General features: G+C 47.2%; 1 protein-coding gene across 1 annotated transcript; it reads left to right on the plus strand.

The window, feature by feature from the left end:
• Positions 1-14: 14 nt before the first annotated feature.
• LOC144161456 (retinoblastoma-binding protein 5 homolog) lies at positions 15-17,603 on the plus strand. The gene is made up of 15 exons (XM_077692112.1): positions 15-192; positions 2,644-2,669; positions 4,091-4,263; positions 4,420-4,560; positions 4,935-5,022; positions 5,113-5,184; positions 5,724-5,833; positions 5,899-6,018; positions 6,639-6,792; positions 7,752-7,823; positions 9,101-9,285; positions 9,463-9,559; positions 10,792-10,900; positions 14,124-14,264; positions 17,425-17,603. The coding sequence occupies exons 1-15, from the start codon at positions 174-176 to the stop codon at positions 17,466-17,468; spliced, it is 1,551 nt and encodes a 516-aa protein (XP_077548238.1). The 5' UTR covers positions 15-173; the 3' UTR covers positions 17,469-17,603.
• The last annotated feature ends 1,772 nt before the right edge of the window (positions 17,604-19,375 follow it).

A 19,375-nucleotide genomic window follows, 5' to 3' on the forward strand; every position in this document is an offset into this window, starting at 1 on the left:
TAGTAGTGGTAGCCGCGGTAACGCTGGTTACGCTGCCTGTAGGCTGTCGCTGCTCTTGACAGTTTGCCGAAGTTTGCGAGTTTTCGTGACTACGAACTTCTCACCCTTCTGCGGACATATTGTCCTATAGTGGGTGATGTAAATAGGCACCTTGGAAGCGCTGTCAAGTAGAAATGAACCTTGAATTATTAGGTGAGTACATGCTAAGCTTTGCAAGATCCCGGCATGTTCGGCAACTGTTTGCATAATTTGAGCCGTAACTTAATTTCAGTCACATTTATCGGGTTCGTTGTGACTTGCTGAGCGTTTTGGGGGGGGGGGGGGGGGGGGGGGGGGGGGTATGTTTGGTAAGATTCGCTCAAGGCTGAAAGTTGGGCTAGGTGGTGTTGACTTAGAAACATTTTTCCAATGGCTAGACTTCAACTGAACAGCTTTACTTGGGACATGTAATATATGATAAGACCCGCCGCGGTGGCTCAGTGGCTAAGGCGTTGCTCTGCTGAGCACGAGGTCGCGGGTTCGATTCCCGGCCGCCGCGCCCGCTTTTCTGATGGAGGCGTAAAGCAAAAACTCCCGTCTGTACGAGATTTCGGCGCACGTTAAAGATCCCCAGGTGGTCAAAATTAATCCGGAGCCCTCCACTACGGCGCGCCTCATCGCCTGCGTTGCGTCGGCGCGTTAAACCCAACAATCAATCAATATATGATAACGGTTACAGACAAAGCTAAAAAGAAAAAAAACTTGCAAATGAAATGAAACTGCAAACGGTCATAGATGCATACCACCCCACACTACCCAGCTACGTAGCGCGCATGCGCCCTTGCAAGAAGCTTAGCTCTTTTGCCGTGAGAGCGACGGGAGACACGCTGATACAGTTATCTGCCTGCCTGTGATAATGAAAGCCCTCACAAATCTCTCTTTTCACTTGGTCGCACCCGCTGCCTAAAACACGTGTGGCATCAAATTCTGGGACACAACCAGGACACCGCCTGCAATGGTCGGCCAAGAGGCCCCCCGCGGCAATCGATGACAGTGCTGGCCGGTGCTCCCTCAGATGGTCATTCAAGCAGTGCCCCAACTGTCTCACATAGCATTTGCCGCAGGACAAAGGAATGCTGTAAATGACGCCAACTTTGCAGGTGACAAACATGTTGGCGTGCTTTTTTGAGCAGCCTTGCCTTTTGCTCTCATAGGCAGCCAGGCACATCCGCATCAGCTTCCCAGGAGCAGTGGCCAGTACGTCGACACCGCATTTTTTGTCCACTTTTTTCAAGCGGTGAGTGAGCTGGCGCGGCTCCCTAGACTAGTCATGCCCGCACAGGGTAGCTGAAAGAATGGATGCGCAGGTGGCCTGCTTGACATGCTCTGGGTTCCCTCGGGAGCTTGTTGCCCCTGAAGCTGGAAGCCTTGTCAAGAAGGTTAAGGCGGGTACCCGTTCTCCAACAGGAGACGGCGCCAGCCAACTCAGGTTATGGCGGGTAGCAGTACTGTATGGTTCACCAGCTCACGCACCGCTTGAAAAAAGTGGGCAAAAAAATGCAGTGTCGATGTACTGGCAACTGCTCCTGGGAAGCTGATGCGGGTGTGCCTGGCTGCCTATGAGAGCAAGAGGCAAGGCTGCTCAAAAAAGCACGCCACCATGTTTGTCACCTGCAAAGTTGGCGTCATTTACAGCATTTTTTTGTCCTGCTGCAAACGCTATGTGGGACAGTTGGGGCACTGCTTGAATGACCGTCTGAGGGAGCACCGGACAGCAGTGTTATCGCTTGCCGCGGGGTCCACTTGGAGGCAGGACATGACAGCAGGACGGGGGGCCACTTGGAGGACATTGCAAGTAGTGTCCTGCTTGTGTCCCAGCATTTGATGCCACACATGTTTTAGGCAGCGGGTGCAACCAAGTGAAAAGAGATTTGTGAGGCCTTCCATTATCACAGGCAGGCAGATAACTTTATCAGCGTGCCTTCCATCGCTGTTACAGCAAAAGAGCTAAGCTTCTTGCAAGGGCGCATGCGCGCTACGTAGCTGGGTAGTGTGGGGTGGTATGCATCTATGACTGTTTGCTGTTTCATTTCATTTGCAAGTTTTCTCTTTTTAGCTTTGTCTGTAACCGTTTTCATATATTGTCTCAATCAAGTAAAGCTGTTAAGTTGAAGTCTAGCGATTGTCCTGTTTGCTTCTCTCTAGGTCCCTGTCTTTTTTCGCTGGTAAAATTGTTCTAAGGTTCGCTCGCTCAGCCCATCGTGTCCGTTAAGTGCGCGCATGAGTGCTCAAGCGACTCAAGTCACTTGCAACCGTTCTTGCTTTATTTTACATTTTTAAAAATGAAACTGCAACGGAAATGAAAGTGCTTTGTTACAGTGCATAAGCGCCTTTATAAAATTTTTGCCTTGGTCTTGCCTGTGATCAGTTTCTTGCTCTTTCCCATGATGAACAGTGCAAAAACCAAGCATATCCTTTTAACAAAAAATGAAGAAAATATAAATGAAACGAATACAAACTTTAGGAGCTAAATTTAGGCGCGGACAAGCAAAATAATGTCAAAAAACAGCTTTTAATTTTAAATGCATGACACATGTGTCCGTTAATGATAAAAACACGCATCTTGTGATGATTGAGCTCTTATTAATCACTTCTTATTTCCAGAGTCCTTTGGGCAGAACTACCCTGAGGTTAGTTTGCACATCTTTCCCCTTGTATTATCTTTATTGTGAAGTGTGGAAATTCAGGAAAGCAAAATAGACACCGTATCACTCACACACCCTCCCTCCCGTCGTTTGTCCTCCACTGGGAAAAATTACCTCATGTTTCCCAGTACAGAGGCAGCTGTGTACAAACACCGCAACTATTAACGAATGCACATCAATGCAAAGCCTTTGATGCATGACCCACAACTTGCAGATAGCGGGATGTGCATTCCGCTGGGGGCTTTGGTCGGCAAGCATGTGCGACCTTCTCTGTTTTAAACAATGTGTACAACAGTTCCCTGCGCCTTCTTGAAAAAAGATTTGAAATGCTTGGTCGTAGCTTTGATTCTGCCTGGGGTCCACGGTGAGTGGATAATCTGTGTTCTTTGCTGCCAGTCAAATTTATGACAACAAGAGACCGTACGGGTTCACTCAAGCATTGTGTCTGACGTGTCGTTTTTCGGATTAGTGAGCTTTTACTTGTGGGAGCCAACTTCAATGATAACCAATCCCTTAGGGGAGCTAGCGATTGTAACCCAGCGTCCCAAACAAAGTGTCATGTTAGGTTTGATGTGGCCAGCTAACACAGTGCATGATCTCGCTCATGAGGCTTGTGGCTTGAGGTAGGCCGCTCTACATTGTTGTGATCGAGGGTGGAGGTCTCCGTGATTAAACAGGGAAGGGGGCTGGGAGGCAACATTGAACGCTTTATGTACATACAACTAATGCGGGGTTTTAATGTGCAGGGATCGAGCAGAGGTGATCATGGCCTTAAATAGCATCCCGCAACATTTGGAAATGTCAGTCTTGTTAATGGAAGCCTCTAGTCAGCACTTCCTTGAGAAGCACACTTTCTGAAGCAGCACGGGAACAGTTCTTGAAACCATGCTTGGTCTGCGCAACTGGCATGCGGTGGTGAGGGAAGACTCCATGGCGACGTCAAGAGCCTGAGCACATTGCAGGGGAGCAGGGAGGAAGCCAACATGCTTCATACAGGAATCCACCTCGGATCATGACATACGGCTGCAGCAGTGTGGTGCCACGAAGTGGCCCTATTTCCTTTTCACTCAGCCAGTTGCAATCCTGTTAACAAACTTGGGACAAAGGGCAGGCCGCCCACGCTGCCATCCCTTGAGGGCATATCGTAGGTGCCCGGCTACAAGCCTCCCCGGAGTGGCTGTTTGTTTACTCCTGAGTCGCGACAACATGTATTGGAGGCCGTATGCTACCATGTTGTTCTTAACATCTGTGAGAGCGATTGGGTGCACATGAAAAAAATAATCGTGGCCTTCTTTGTTGATTTTCATAGCATTCAAGTGTTCCTGTCATTTTTGTAGTGATATAAAAATTGGAATTGTGGCATGCGCCATGCCTAAACGCCCGTGATTCCCTTCCCTTGCCCGAAGGAATTCGATGGAGCACTGGACTGCATCAGCTTGGCAGTCACGTGTGCCTTCAACAAGCGAGGCACCCTACTGGCCGTTGGGTGCAACGACGGCCGCCTCGTCGTCTGGGACTTCCTCACGCGGGGCATCGCCAAGATCATCAGTGCCCACGTGCACCCCGTCTGCTCCCTGTGGTGAGTGCAGCCATTGGCTTTGCAAAGACCAGTTGCCTGGGCTGAATTCGCTTGTCACCTGCAACTCTTTGTTGGGCGACTCTGAGCCACTCGTACAGGGGTGCATGAGCTGGTGCTTGTCACGTGGAAAGCCTGTGGCGCTCTCTCTGTCCCCAGCTTCAGCCGGAACGGCCACAAGCTGCTGAGTGCATCGACCGACAACAGTGTGTGCATCTGGGACGTTGTGAGCGGTGAATGTGACCAGAAGTACAGATTTCCGTCTCCAATATTAAAGGTCCAGTTCCATCCGAGAAACGAGTGAGTGGAGAAACCCTTCTGGTGTTTGTAGCCTGTGACAACTATTTGCATGCTCAAAGGGGCATAAAATTTTGTAGCTAAAAAAATCGTGCTTGAGTACTTTACTGGGTTGCTGCTTTTGTTTTTATTTTTGCTCTCCCTGACTAGGCTAGTCTTGAAGTTGCTACCGGCAGTGCAAGTTCAATGTGTTTTGGGGCTAATTCAGTTTGCTGTTCACAGACCAAGGAGTCGTAGTGAGGGGTAATAGGATGTCTTTGTATGATTGCATTCTGGCGGGTAGGCAACCACTCGTTCCAGCATGGCGTCACAGATGTTGAGGAATGCTGGGAACCTCGTGTAATTCTTTACTTTTTTCTATATTCTATACATTTCAGCAAAGCATTTCTGGTCTGCCCTATCAAGCATGCAGCAGTGCTGGTCAATGTGGATGGTGTACACTCTACAGTTCCTCTTGATGATGAGGTATCTGCCTTTATCCACCTTTGGGGGAAATTGCCATTCAGCTTATTTTTCTCTCCCCCCATTTTTCACCTGCTTTTGTCACATTTCCAGTCGGATTTGAATATTGTTGCCTCGTTTGACCGAAGAGGAGGCCACATCTACACCGGCAATGCCAAAGGAAAGGTACGGAACAGCCTCTTTGCTTCTCGCACCCATCATACGCCCTTGGAACACTACCGACGTTACTGGTTGGTTCAGGTCAAACATGTAGACGAACGGGGAAAGGCGAAGGCCGTGTCTGGTTGTTGATGCACTTTAATCCCTATCTCCAACCAACGGATTATTTTACTCAATTGGGAACTGAGGAAAAATCAAGATAGCATTAATCATATGGCAGTTGCAAAGCATGTTCAGTTTTCAGTGAGGCACTGGCAAAAAAAAAAAAAGGACTTAAAAAAAAAAAACAACAGCAGTTCTGCCAAATGAAGACTGGCCAGGGAACCCAACCCTTTATTCACCAATGCAACTATAGATCCATGCGGTCACATTCTTGGCCAGTTATGGGGATGCTGGAAAGTCTTTTTCAATTAATGTGCTGGTTGGAAGTCGGTGATAGTTTGTGCCCATATTGCAGCTTATGTTTGCACTTTTAGAGTATTTACTTTGAATGCATTCAACCCCAAATTTGGAGCTGCTGCAGCTTTGCTCCTTTTTGTTTCCAGATACTTGTTGTCTCAGTCCCAGATCTTGCTATGAAGGCATCGTTTCGAGTCACGACTGGAACGTCCAACACCACGGCCATCAAGTCCATTGAATTTGCCAGGCGGGGCGAGTATGTTGCTCACTCACTGTTTATAGAACGTATTTGTGCAAGCGGAACACTTCTCTTCTCTCCAGCTGCTTTCTGGTGAACACGGCTGATCGGATAATTCGAGTCTACAGTGCGAGCGAAGTCATGTCGTTTGGGCGGGATGGAGAACCAGACCCACTGCAGAAGTTACAGGACTTGGTGAACAAGTAAGTAGGGTTTTTAATAAGTGAGATTACACTAAGTGAATTTCTGGAACTTTTGTTTGGAGTGGCATTGTGTGATTAAACGCATGTAACCCTTTATTTGACTATTCGATAGTCTAAGCCTGGTGCTGTGGTTCTTACGTAACATTAAGAAGAAAAGTAGGAGGAATAATTTGGGGCTGGCCGCCTTATGAACTACGGTAGTGGCAGTACACCAATTTGCAGTTCAACCTCAATCTTGAAAATTTTGGTGTTAACCAATGTCGAATGTCAGAAAGAAATGGGCAGTGTCTCATTAAAATGTGGAAGCCTTAATAAGAGGAGAGCAGCTCAACATATGGCGGGTGTACTACGTTGTTTGAGTAGGTTATTGTCATTAAGAGGCTTTGCACCAATATCTGCTGATACCTCCGAATGAATAACTGGTTTACAAGGAAACCCTAAAACCAAACTGCCTGTTATGTGTCCTAGTGTGTATCCTTGCCTTGATTATGTGTAACTCCTGAGCAGGCCCAGCCTCAGAGCATCCTGGAGGACTGTGGTAGTGGCTAGGTCACCCTCTTCTCCCCCCCCCCCTGTGATCATGGGAGTGGTTGATGATGGTGATGCCGTCTCTTCCCCAGGACCATGTGGAAGAAGTGCTGCTTCTCTGGGGACGGGGAGTACATCTGTGCCGGGTCTGCGAGGCAGCATGCGCTGTACATCTGGGAGAAGAGCATCGGCAACCTGGTCAAGATCCTGCACGGCACCAAGGGTGAACTGCTGCTCGACGTGGTGGTCAGTCTCTCGCTCTCACACGCCAGGGGAGTGGAAGTGAAGCTCCCGAGTGTCTCAAAGAGCTTGGGCTGTGCTGGTTGGCCTCATAACAATGCCACGTGCAGTTCCTTGCGGCACCAACCTGAAGAGAATTCGGAGCTGCGGTTGTGCATGGTGCTGGGGATACAATTTGTAGGCACTAGGGTGGATCGTGCTCCTTACCACAACGGACTATGTGACAACACAGCCACAGTGGGGGATTTATTTGTATGTGCTCTGTTGTGCAAGAAGGCTGGGATAATCAAGCTCACCTCACACCACACGTTGGCTTGTCGCACTCAGTCCTGAAACGTAGGTGTGCATGATGATTTGGGTCAAAGGGGGTCAGTTTCTTGGTGGCTGACAGAGATCTGAGCATACGATCCTCTCAATCTAGGAAAGTTCTAGCTGCACTTTCGGGGAAAGCTTGCAGGGGGGGTTGGGGCAAAACTTGGCAGGAGCTGAGTTCCCAGAACTGACCACTCGTCAGTTTTGTTCTTTACGTTGCACGGAAAGTGCCCACACACACGCGCATACACTTGAAATTGAAAATGGGCCAGACAGGGCCATTTTTTTTTTTTGTCAACTAGATCTTGCACTGTGTTGCATTAGAATTGAGGGTGTTTACAGGCTGACTGCAGATTTGACACTTGATACGTTTATTACGCTGTGGCTGCTATGGAGTGAGTACTACTAGCTTGTGTTCAGTCCCATGTACTTGTTGAAAGATTTTCTAGCATCCCATGAAGAAGTGAAGCTGGGCTAACTTTGTCAAATCATCCAGTGGGCATCATCTGCTGGACTTCACTCCTTTCACATTCTGGGTGGAATACAGAAACGACATCTGGGTAGAAGGAACGTTAACTGCCAGGCATACTGCTTCAAACATTTGTGGCTTCAAATGGCACCTCATTCTTGTCTCCTCCCTGTCTTTTGTGCAGTGGCACCCGGTACGGCCCATCATAGCGTCCATATCCAGCGGAGTGGTGTCCATTTGGGCCCAGCCACAAGTGGTGAGTGCTGCGTTAGCTGTGTCCTATTGCAGTCTGTCAAGGGAGGGGCGGCTTGCACGGGAAATCGCCCTATGGAAGGGGTGGCTGCAAAAATGCAGGAACTTTCTTCTTTCCTCTTTTTGAACTACGAAGCCGTGCCACCATCTAAAGTCCACTGCAACAGGAACGCCGTTTACAAGTACAGTGCAAGCCACACTCTGAAGGCGGTTGTATTTTGTTCAAAATTGAGTAGCCCTTTCGGGCTTCGGCTGGGGTTAGCAGAGCTTCTCCCAAGCATACACCCACTGGAAGAGCCGGGTGCCAGGCCAGGGGGACGCTTGTACCCTATTTTGTGGGATTCGAACCAACCACCTCCCGAAGCCAAGACAGGTGCCCTACCCTACGAGCTGGCATGCCTTTGCGTCGGCCTGAGCATAATGGCCAAGCACCGGGTGGTGGGGGAGACAGGTGGATGCTGTTCAGTGTGGGTTGGCAGTGTACAGGTAGTAATTGAAGTACGAGTTGGGGTGGAAGCAATGCTAGACATTTGCATTTTTTAAAGCAGTAGGACCAGCTTTTAATGTTAACACTGCATATGTGTATGTTAAGATGTAGGACCCAAACCATGCATCTCCTGTCTATGCACTGAACCTCTTTTGATGACGAGTCAGCAGAGTTCATAAAAGAATGCACTCAAAGTGCCAGTTGTATGTGAGAGTTTACGCATTTCGTTTCACTTGATAGCTTGTGTGAAACTGGAAACACTCGTGGAAGATGAGAAGAAGAACCTGCAGTGCTTTTTATTCCACCTTTTATGTGGATTTCTTCGCTTCCTAGTTTATTTCTTTTCATCATCCTGTCATGCTGCATTCGTCACTGACTTCTATAATTGTACGTTTTTTTTTTTTTTTTCTGGCCTGTTCACTCTCTCCCCCTTCTTGTTTGCTTCGTTATGGTCTTCAATGCTGTTTTCCTTTGCCCTTTGTCTTGTCACGTTTTTTTTTTTTTTCCTGCCTTTGTGGCCCCTAATCGCCTCTACATTGTCTTATTGCTCCTTTTTTTTTCTCTGTTCTTTGGGTCCGCGCTCGTTCTGCTATAGATGCATATACACTCACATATGCAAACATGTAGGGATTACTGCGTTGACTGAAATGTACCACCAGGACAGACCCAAACACAAACCTGCCATGCTTCCAGCATAAAAAGCAGTGGGGAAGGTTTTTGCACCATCTCACGATCATTCGTAGGGGAAATTGGGGGCCATTTTATTCTGTGCTTTTCTTTTTTCAAAACAACAGGAAAACTGGAGTGCGTTTGCACCGGACTTCAAGGAGCTGGATGAAAATGTGGAGTACGAAGAGCGCGAGAGCGAGTTTGACCTGGAGGATGAAGATGCCAGTCCTCCGCAGCACACGGAAAAAGAAGAGGAAGATGGGGAAGTGGATGTTGAGACAGTGGAGCCCATAGCTGCATTCTGCAGCAGGTGAGCCCTGATCGATGGTGGGGATCTCCTGTTTAAGAGGCGGAAAGTCCGGCCCATTCGTGGTCGAAATTAATCCGGAGCCCTCCACTACGGCGCGCCTCATGGGGGGATTTTAATTGTGGTGCTAGTGCTGTTCAATGAGCCTCACACAAGCTTGGCCATGCTTTTGTTCTTTAGTGACGAAGAGGGTGAAGATCCCCGGGCCCTGCTGTACCTCCCCATTTCGCCCGATATTGACGAACCAGAAGAAGGCTGGGGCCAACCACCTGAACCTGTAAGGTTTTGCTCCTTTTCGTAGATTAAACCAGGGTGCGGCATTCTAAATTTTGTCTGTTTACAGCGCATCTCCTTTGAGTGTTGTGCGACTGAGGTGAAGCAGACAGCGGAAGTGGCAGGGTGTCCTTACGGTGTCTGTTGCAGCTGCACGAAACAAGGAAGCTGCTTTTGTAATGGCAAAGCTCTGTGTACCACCACTGCTTTATTGCATTTGCCATTTGTTTTTATGGTTGACACAGTAACTCGTCAATGTAATGAAGTTAGCTTTATGCAGACATGCTGTTCATATGATTTGTGATTTGAAAAAAAGGCCCATTGTTGCATTTAGAGTATGTCACGTCATGCCCAGCTGTCATACTATATCAAATGTGCCTGCAGCATGGCGCCTGTACTCGCTTAAAACAAGCAAGCATTGGTGAATGGCAATGCACTCTAATGCATGTTGAAAGCCTGCTTGCTGCTGCTAAGCCCTTGTGGCACACCCTGGGAAGCATGCTAAAGATGCAGTAGTCGGTGCCATCTTTATCTTTTATCTTTATCTTAAGCCTGATTATGTCCACTGCCGGAGTCAGTGCCATCACTCTGTTGATAAAGGCACACAGCTGTGTCAAGTGGGTCGTCACTGCATGGCGAACCCCCAGAAAATTCTATTCTGGATAGCCAGATGCACAAATTGGCTGGAAAGTCATCGCCACCTACTGCCGTCTGTACAGTTTGAGGGTTACAGTGTCCTTTACCCTAACTGGCCAGATTTGGCAACCTGTATTTCTTGCTGTAGTGATCCAGATAGACCCAAGTTTGCTTTCGGCACTGGCAACCATCTGCAGAGCAGCTTGTTTTGTGTACTACTGTTTTTGCTACCTTGGGCTAATTTACTAACATCAGAGCTTGATTTTATAGTGTGTTGTTCCTTTTTGGCAGATACGAGCGAAGCCAGTAGAAATGTGCCATTGTTGGTATAAAAAAATTTACATTCAGTTTTTGGTTTGCTTTATAAGGCATGTCAGAGCACTAGTGGATCCCATCAGAGCATGTGTCATTTATGCGTGTCTCTCGGACCTGCAGTTACATGGTGAAAGCTCGGTGTAATGTGCAGTTCAGTTTAGGTTGTGATCACGTGCTTCCTGTGATATTACCTAAAGTCCTACTGTATTTGTTAGTTAGTTACCTAGCCTCACTGTGCTTCTGCTGAGCACCTGAACCTTAAATCCATGAGTCTCTGCATTCCAGGTTCTCGAGGAGCTCTCTACAAAGCGGCCCAGCTCCGCCCAGGGGGACTCGCCAAAAAAGAAGAAGCCCAAGACCTACGACATTGAGCTCAAGGATGCTCCGATTGGGGGTACAGACACTGCTATGTGGCTTTCGTGTGTTACTGAGAGTGTGCGTGAAGAGCGCTGGTGAAGCTCTGCTGGGAGGGGGGAAGGGCCCTGAGAAAAGTACGGCTGTCGAGATGCAGACCAAGGAGGGTTAAAAGGAATTCACCGCTAGTTATTCCGCATCATGTAAACTCTACCTCATAGTGGTTGTTTGCGGAACTGTTTCACACCATATTGGCTCTGCACGCACTGCCTCTTGAGTGCCTTGATATAGTTGTTGGCTGATGTGAACTGTGATATGTGTATTTGTGTAGTTGCATTTACTTTCTCTGACAATTATAATTTCTTTCTTGAATATTTGGAGGCCTGGCAAAGCCAGAAATCCTGAAATTCTTTTTTTCGGGCCCTGTTGTAGTGATGAATGACTGAGAGAGACTAAAGGTATTTTTCAACTCTGCGCTGAGTAAAATACGGCATCAATGTGCATCGGTTACCAGCTTGCACTACACTTCTGGATACTTTTGTTCTTCAGGCTTATGGGGAATGTATGCCACGAGTAAGTCCCAACCTGTTGATCTGTTCGCTTGCTGTTGTAGCGTGAGCTGGCCTTTGTCACAATCTGCTTACAAAAAGTGACTGCTGCTCCTCAGTTGCCTGTCGTATGGAAATTGCCAATTTGTGGCACGGTTGCAATGGGAGCAGCTCTTTAGCAGCTGCTGGCTTCCTAATAGGCGAACAACAGACAACTCGCAATTTGTGTTAATGCCAAATTTGCATCGGCAGGTGCCCTGTGCTGTATTATTTTGAAACATGCATCAGCTGGTGGCATCTGGCAGTTGTTGGGGCATTTGAAATGCCACCTTTGTGAGATATGTACTTTGGCATCTGCTAAACGATTGGGCTCAGCTGCTACAGTGGTGTGGCTTTCATTGAACCCTCTTCAAGCGTAGCCACCTATTTTTTCCCCCTAAACAGAACAGGCAAAAAGTAGAGGGAGAGAAAGAAATGGAGCCACGATAATATCTTAAAGAACGTTGGCAATTTTAATTAAACCAGTAAGGATGAAATATGGGATGGTCTGTATGGTTCCATGAGTGATATGCAAACCATTCTTTTTCATTTCTAAGTTAATAAAATTCTAATATATAGTGAGGATTCCATCTTTCTGGAAGTGGCATGGTGGTCAGTGTACCAAATTGTGGTGGCGTGTTATTCAGAAGGTGCTCAAGAATCGCAGTTCCTGTGCACGTGCCCTTCCTTTTGAGAAGCGGTGGTTATTGTTCTTCCTACCGTTGTTCTCTTACCGTATCATGTAAAAAGGGATTACATAAAAGGAAAAAAAGAAAAGTAACAAACAGTCTTGTTAATTTCTGTGGGTAATGTTGGTTTCCAACCCCGTCTGCTGTAAAATAAAGGTTTGTGCAGTAGTGTGTGGTCTAGCCATTTGGCGTGTTTGCAAAAAAGACCCGAGTGGACCAACACAGGTAAACTGGGAAGTCCTCGTTGAGCTGTGTGTGCAACCAACAGTCCTTGGCATTGACTCTTCTCTCAGTTTGTTGTGCTGTTTAATGCAGCTCAGGTTTTGTTGCTACTGTGAGGCAAGGATGTCCAGATAGCAGTATCCACGTAACAGGGCACTCGCAGGGCACACCTAATTTGTACACCGGAGTACCAAAGTGCTGTGCACAGTGTCGAAACCTGTAATGTAGCAGCTTTTTTTTTTTTATCACTTAGTTGTTATAAGGTACTGATGGGAAAATAGGATAATTTTACATAGCGCCACATATTTGTTGATTACTGCTACATTTTTATCATCATCAGCCTACTACCTCGCCCCATATCAGCCTACAACTTTTTTTCACCTGAAAAAAAAAAAAAAAATGGCACTTTCAGCGAAGCTGCTTTAAAAAGTGCACTATAAGTAACCTGTAGATTCTTCCTTATGCTTTTTAAAAAAAAGCTATTGAACCATTCTATTTCTGAACGGAATGTTGTGTGTGTGTTCACACATACACTATGTTGGGTAGGATGACACTCTTAATAAGGAGTGGCAATTTCTCATATAAGCACCATGATAATCCTTCCGCTGCAAAGCATGGGTTCGTGATCCCTGTCTGTAAATACACCTGTTGCCTGCTGTCATATTTCATGTTCTCAAACATCTCTCTGGAAAAGGATTTGACCATGGATTCTAACATATTACTATTACTTAACGAAGACAGGAAGGATTACCTGTTGTTGGGTAGCTGTTTTCCCAGCCTGGCCCAATTGTTCTAGAAAGTACGTGCCACTGTTAAGATACGAGATGGTGATGATGATTGCACCAGTTGACACCAGTCATATTCCATGTTGTTACCAATTTTTTGGGAAAAGAATTTGACCCTGTATAGTAAAATTATTTTTTATGCCATATGAAGAATTAGCCTCTTTCTCAGCCTTGCATAATCATCTTGAGTGCATGTTACTGGTGGGAGATGAGGATGGCAATTGATACCTATCACCTTCTTTGTTCTTATCAATTTTTTTCAAAAGATTAGTTTACAGTGCTTACAATTCACAATAGCAATCATTACTTATGAAATGCATGAAAAGTTTCATCGTGTTGATTAGCCCCTTTCCCAGCCTTGCAAAATAATACTGATAGTGCCACAGATAGTTGATAATGATAGCAGATATTTACCATATTCCATGTTTTTACCAACTCCCTTGAAATAGTATTTGACCCCTTGAGTTCTAATTTTTTTTTATGCAATGCATGAAGAATTTTGTCTTGTTGATCAGCCACTTCACAGCCTTGCATAATCACTGTAGGAAGAAGTACCTGTCACTGCTTGATGATGATGATAGCAGCTGATACCTGTTGCATCAATTTATTTTTGCAAATTTCTTCAGGAAAGGATTTGGCTCATTTTACGGAGTACATACCATGGCTACATGATTGTAGCAGTTTATATGTTAATCTTTCTAGTTCCTGCTGCAGATGGCAGATTCTTATTGTCTATGGCACAGGAGACGGGTATCATTGCTGTTTCGGGCACGACACTGTTTGCATCAAAAATATCTATCTCTCTGGTGTCATCAGTGCTACGCTGCACCAAGATTGACCTATTTTGGGCAGGAGGGTGGAGGGGAGGGGGGGGGGGTGCTACAGGGCATTCCACTCTCCCTCCCCTCCGCTCTTTTGGATCTGCCAGTGTGTTGGTGGCAGGCCCTGTTCGACCTTATCAAGACGATTCCCTGTTTCAGAGCTGCACCCCCTGCTCAGCTCCAAGGTGAAGGACAAGAGCCAGCAGCCACGCAAGCCACGCCAGAAGCCCAGCAAATCGCAAGGGGCTTACAGCCAGGATGCCAAATCACCAAGGACCTCCAAGCTTTCCAAGCTCAAAGGTTGGTGGACCGGCATTTTGTTGCAGTGCGGAGGGCCACCAGGGTGGAGCTCACTTTTTCTGTGTGCCCAGGTCGCAGCTGTGAAATGCTTTCCATCAAAGCTAACCTTGTGAGCGTTTACTTTAAAAAGCATCCATCAGTGTTCAGTAATGCAAATGATGGGGTGATCTAATGCAATGAAAGAGGTGAAAATAAAAAACATGGACAGGAGTTATACAGGTCACTAGTCCTAATGAACCCCCTTCCCCTATTGCCACACCCGCGGCAAGTGCTGCTGCACAGCCCTGCTCCCTTGACTTTATTGTGCAAGCGGTGTGTGGCACTTTCCATGAGCAGTCTCTCCCGCCTAGCTTAAGGGTTGGACGGCACATTGGATTGACCGGGGACATTGCTTGATGATGGTCCATGCCGCTGCGACGATTGTTGGGGCCAACAGCTCCCGAGATTGTCGAGGCAAGGCTTCTCCTAGGCCTACCTTGCTTGCGGCCCTTGTGTGACTTAGCAACCTTCCTGAGTGGGCTAGCTGCAGGTCATGAAGTCAATGGCAACTGCAGCTGCAACTGCAGCAACTGCAGGTATGGCAACTACTTTAGCTTTTATGTTCAGCTGGCTGTTTAATTACTTGTACTTCTTGGCTACTAAAGCCTTTTATTCATCCAACCCCTTGAAGCCTGTGTTCGCCGTGTCGGATTGAACCCACTGCCACATTTACCTGATGCCAAGAACTCTTAGTAGACTTTGGGATGTTGTTTCTAACCGTGGCTAGATGGCTAGGGTTTCAGCTCTTGTTGCGACCGGGTGGGCCGACCCGGTATGTCGGAGCTCCGTTGCCTCCGACATGCGTGTGGTGGCGTGGTGTGAAGAGCGGCCACCCGCTGTTGCAGCCGTGAAGAAGTCCAGAAGCCGTAGGCTAACGTAACTGTTTACTTCATAGCGAGAGGCGAGCCGAAGCCGAAGAACAATGCCCCGACGGGCGAGGTAACAGTACAGGACTCTAGGAGAGTGACCGCAATGATTCACTGCTCAAACAGGAATGATCTACAGCGCTTGGGCGGCTCGCATTTATACCAAAAAGTGCAACGGTCAAAACAGCGTTCCCTCTAGATTTGTGCACACGCTATGAACGTCACAGACACATACAACACTCTTTCCATTGTTCGTGAGCAATCGGTAGCATCGGCGCACGTTGATTCTGAGAGAGGGGAGAGAGGAGGACTCTGCTGCGATCGCGGGGCCTCTGTGTCCTTGAAGCGCGCTGAGACATGCCTCGCCGGGCCGGCAACCGTCGAAGTTTGAAACGCGCCGAAAGCGAAGCATCTGACCCGGGCTTAGTCGAGACGTGAAAGTATGAGTCACCGACACTGTGGAGCTTGCTCGAAAGGTGCACGTAGTGGCTTCGCCGCACAGCCGAGGAGTGATGAGACGAAGCCCAGCGACGGGATCAGTTGTAACACTCTCTGTAGCAGCTTTATCGTCCCCAACAGCTGCTACCATTCAACAAGCATGCTGACAGGAATACCAGCCATAATAAGCAGCAAAAAGAATGTGTGGCACACAAGCTTCTTGAATGCACATCAGTGTACTCGCATGATAGTAAAAAAAAAAAAAAAAACTAAACCTCTGGCAAGAAGAGGGCAACAGGCATATTACTTGTACAGCCTTTTTATCAGTGTCATTTTTATGTGCACCTTTTTCATCTGACTTAGATCATGAATGGTTGAACCCAGTACGTGTACTCATGTGGTCCTAATTTCCCCGTCAATGTGTCCATAGTTGATGTATTTTTGTCCGTCACGTGATCTAATGGAATAGTGCAGACAAAGACAGCCCCCCATCACTACTGCAATGATTCTCCAAGGCCACTGGTTCAAAAACGGCAGTCGTGTGCAAGCGGGTTGATGCAGAAGTGAAAGTAACAGCTCGACTGCAAGTGAAGCCATTCGTGGTATCAGGGCTTGAAGTGCGCCAGCCTGTTTATGACGTTGCATTCTCTTCTAGCAGTTACGCAGGCGCGACTCACCCGTCTACTTCGACGCCAGACTCTGCAAGAGTTATTTAGGAATAGGCAGACTCTACCTTCTCCCCCTCACCTGTTACCCCGGGCAGGTGCCTGTCTTATCCAGCAAGCGCAGATGGGCAGCCTTCCAACCCCGCATAAACTGCATCGATTAGAAGGCCATCGCAGCCCTGCATGGTGCTCTAAGTGTTCTGGATTTCCCAATGCGCCGCACGTTCTTTGGGATTGTTCTGGATCACAGCCATCACGTTCCACTAATCTTAAATCCCTTTCACCTCTTCCCTCTTCTCTCCAAGACGACTGATTCGTGCCGTCAGAGGGAACGGACCCAGTGGCCTGGCGGCAAGCTTTGGTGGTTTACATTCGTCAGGTCGTCCCATCTGCATAGATAATTTTTTTTTCTTTCAGAACCTCAGACTTTGGGGGTCTTTTTGTATCAATAAAGTTTATCAACAACAACATCTGTGTGCTACAGTGAAGTGGCAGTGTGCGCAAAACTAGCGGGTCCTGAAAAGAGACTAGAACAACCAAAGATGTTCTTAGTCAAATTGATTGCACTGGATAATCTGGGATTTGTGAAATGCAGCACGGGTTCAGCAGTTACTCATGTCTTGGTCCCACGAGTAGCTGTACTTACCTTTTGCGGCATCACACAAACTTGCACACTTCTAGGAACAGGGCAGTGTCAGATGTTTTGATATAGCTGCGCATGTTCCAAGCTGGAGCAGTGAAGCTGATAAAGGGAGAGAGAGAGAGAGAGAGAGAGAGAGAGAGAGAGAGAGAGAGAGAGAGAGAGAGAGAGAGAGAGAGAGAGAGAGAGAGAGAGAGAGAGAGAGAGAGAGAGAGAGAGAGAGAGAGAGAGAGAGAGAGAGAGAGAGAGAGAGAGAGAGAGAGAAATAAGCCTAGTAATCCACTGGGGGATCTATGAAGTAATTGGAAAATGGGTTTATGAATTTAAGTAATTTCCTCCAGGTTAGCATTAAAAAATTACTGCACAGTTTTTTTTTTTTTTTTTTTGGAAACATTTACTTAACGAACCCTTGTTCCAGTCACTTCCGAAGGATGTTGCACAAATTTCTGGCGAGTCGTTTGGGCCAAGAGAAACGCATGATAAAACTTGTTCCTCTTTTTGTTCCATTTCAGATATCGACGGGGGCAACTTCGAGGGCTCCAACTCACCAGCCTGACCATCAGTGACTTAAACGCATTTTCACCGCTTCATCACACGCACAAGTTGTCTGCCAGAAGGTTTCTGTAGCATGTTTCACCAAATGTTTTCTTTCAACATGTACGCATATGTTAAATATATGTTTTTAGCCATGCGGGCAGCGTCTGATCTATTTCCCAAAAATCTTTTTTTAATGAAGTGCTCCATTTCTGAAATATTTTTGTTTTTTTGTTTTAATGAAATGCATGAAGCTCGGAAAAGACCGTGTTTACTGTTGGGGACAAACTGGCCATCAGAATGTCTTAATCAAACCCACTTCTGAAATTACCCGACACAAATGTTCACCATGGCAACCTTACCTTGTTGCAGTATGGGGGTTTCATCACCGACTTGTGCAGATCCACCTAGTGTCAGTGTTAAGCTTGGGTAAGCCAAGTGGGCCATGCCTGGATTGTGGCTTACCTTTTTAGAGGATGATGCTGCTTTTTCTTTAATGTGCTTTTGGGGGCAGTACACCTAGTTCTGTGGGCATCTGCTTTCTGCTCGTTCAGGGAATTGGAAGTGTGCTGTGCCTCCTCAGATGAGCTGCACAGTGGCTGATCACTGACTGCAGAAAATGTTGCTGCTGTGGATGTCACAAAAGGGGACCCTTGGTTAATCTATGAAGACACTGAGACTTCTCTTAACATTCTCGCCATCCTCGATTTACGAGTCCAAGATAGTCCATGGCCAGTCTGAGAGAGAGAGAGAAAAGCATCTTTAATGAAAAAGGTTAGGTCAGCCAGGCTGCGTGCCCGACTTGCTACACCAAATGGGGGTGAAGGTGTGATGAAAATATATGAAAAGAACTCTTACCTACACATGAATACACAAACACACAGACGAACACAAAAAGCACACGCACGATCACGCAATATAGTCATTTGTGTGAGAGTTCATAGCTCACTCAAGTCCAGTGCTTCGGAGGAACTTTAAGAGCGCTTTTGTTGTGCGACTTGCCATGCCGGTTGTGCGCCAGGGCCCAAGCAGGTGCCTCGAAGAGAGAGATCTGGGCGAACACGGTCAGGCCCAGAGAAAGCTTAGCCGTGGTACACCCAAGTTTGTAGCGAGGACATGTGCAGAGAATGTGTTTCAAGCAGGGCCGTACCCAGAAAATTTTTTCGGGGGGGGTTATGAATTTTGGGCATGGGGTAGTTTTGCTGAAAGCAACAGTAAGTATTGTTTACATGCTGCCTGGGAAAGATTTCGGGAGGGGTTTGAACCCCCAAACCCCCCCTCTGGGTACGGCCCTGGTTTCAAGTCCTCGCAAACTGTACAGGTAGGGCACAGAGGTGAGGGAGCCTGGCGAAGTTTAAAGGACTGCTTTCGCACTGAAGGTCCCATAAAATATGTTGGAAAATTGAGCCTGGGACCATGTTCCAAGTAGTCCAAGGATAGGTGGAGGTCCCATGAGGATACATTCTTTATGGCTGCTTTCACATGAGCAAACTCTCTTGCCATTGGGTGCCACATAGCCTTACCAATGCTGAAAAGTGGACAGATGGGAAAGGGCGGACAGTGATGTTTCATCCACGCTGAAGTGAAGACCCTCAGCATGTTCAAGACACTGTCACTTGTGACAGTGTGTCAGTGCGATCTGATTTCCGAGAGGACAAGAAGCATTGTAAATAAACCATGGCAACTTTTTTCTGGGCAAGTTGCTAGAATGCTTCAATTGCTGTGGAAAAGCAGAGAGCAGTGAGTGAAGAAGGGCACCCAATCGCTTGGCTTGTGGCAATCTTCCGCGGAACCGGAGTAACCAGAAGTGGGCAACTGGGACGATGCACCAGCCCCCATGGTTTACTGTACTACTTATTCCTGGCAGTGACTCAAGTGAGGTTCACAAGGCTGGCTTGCTGGGGCTAGTTGGTCAGTCATTTCAAAAGG

Source organism: Haemaphysalis longicornis, unplaced genomic scaffold (assembly GCF_048455015.1).
Source record: "Haemaphysalis longicornis isolate Haplotype H1 unplaced genomic scaffold, Haemaphysalis longicornis Haplotype H1 scaffold_1133, whole genome shotgun sequence".
Classification (NCBI taxonomy): Eukaryota; Metazoa; Arthropoda; class Arachnida; order Ixodida; family Ixodidae; genus Haemaphysalis; species Haemaphysalis longicornis.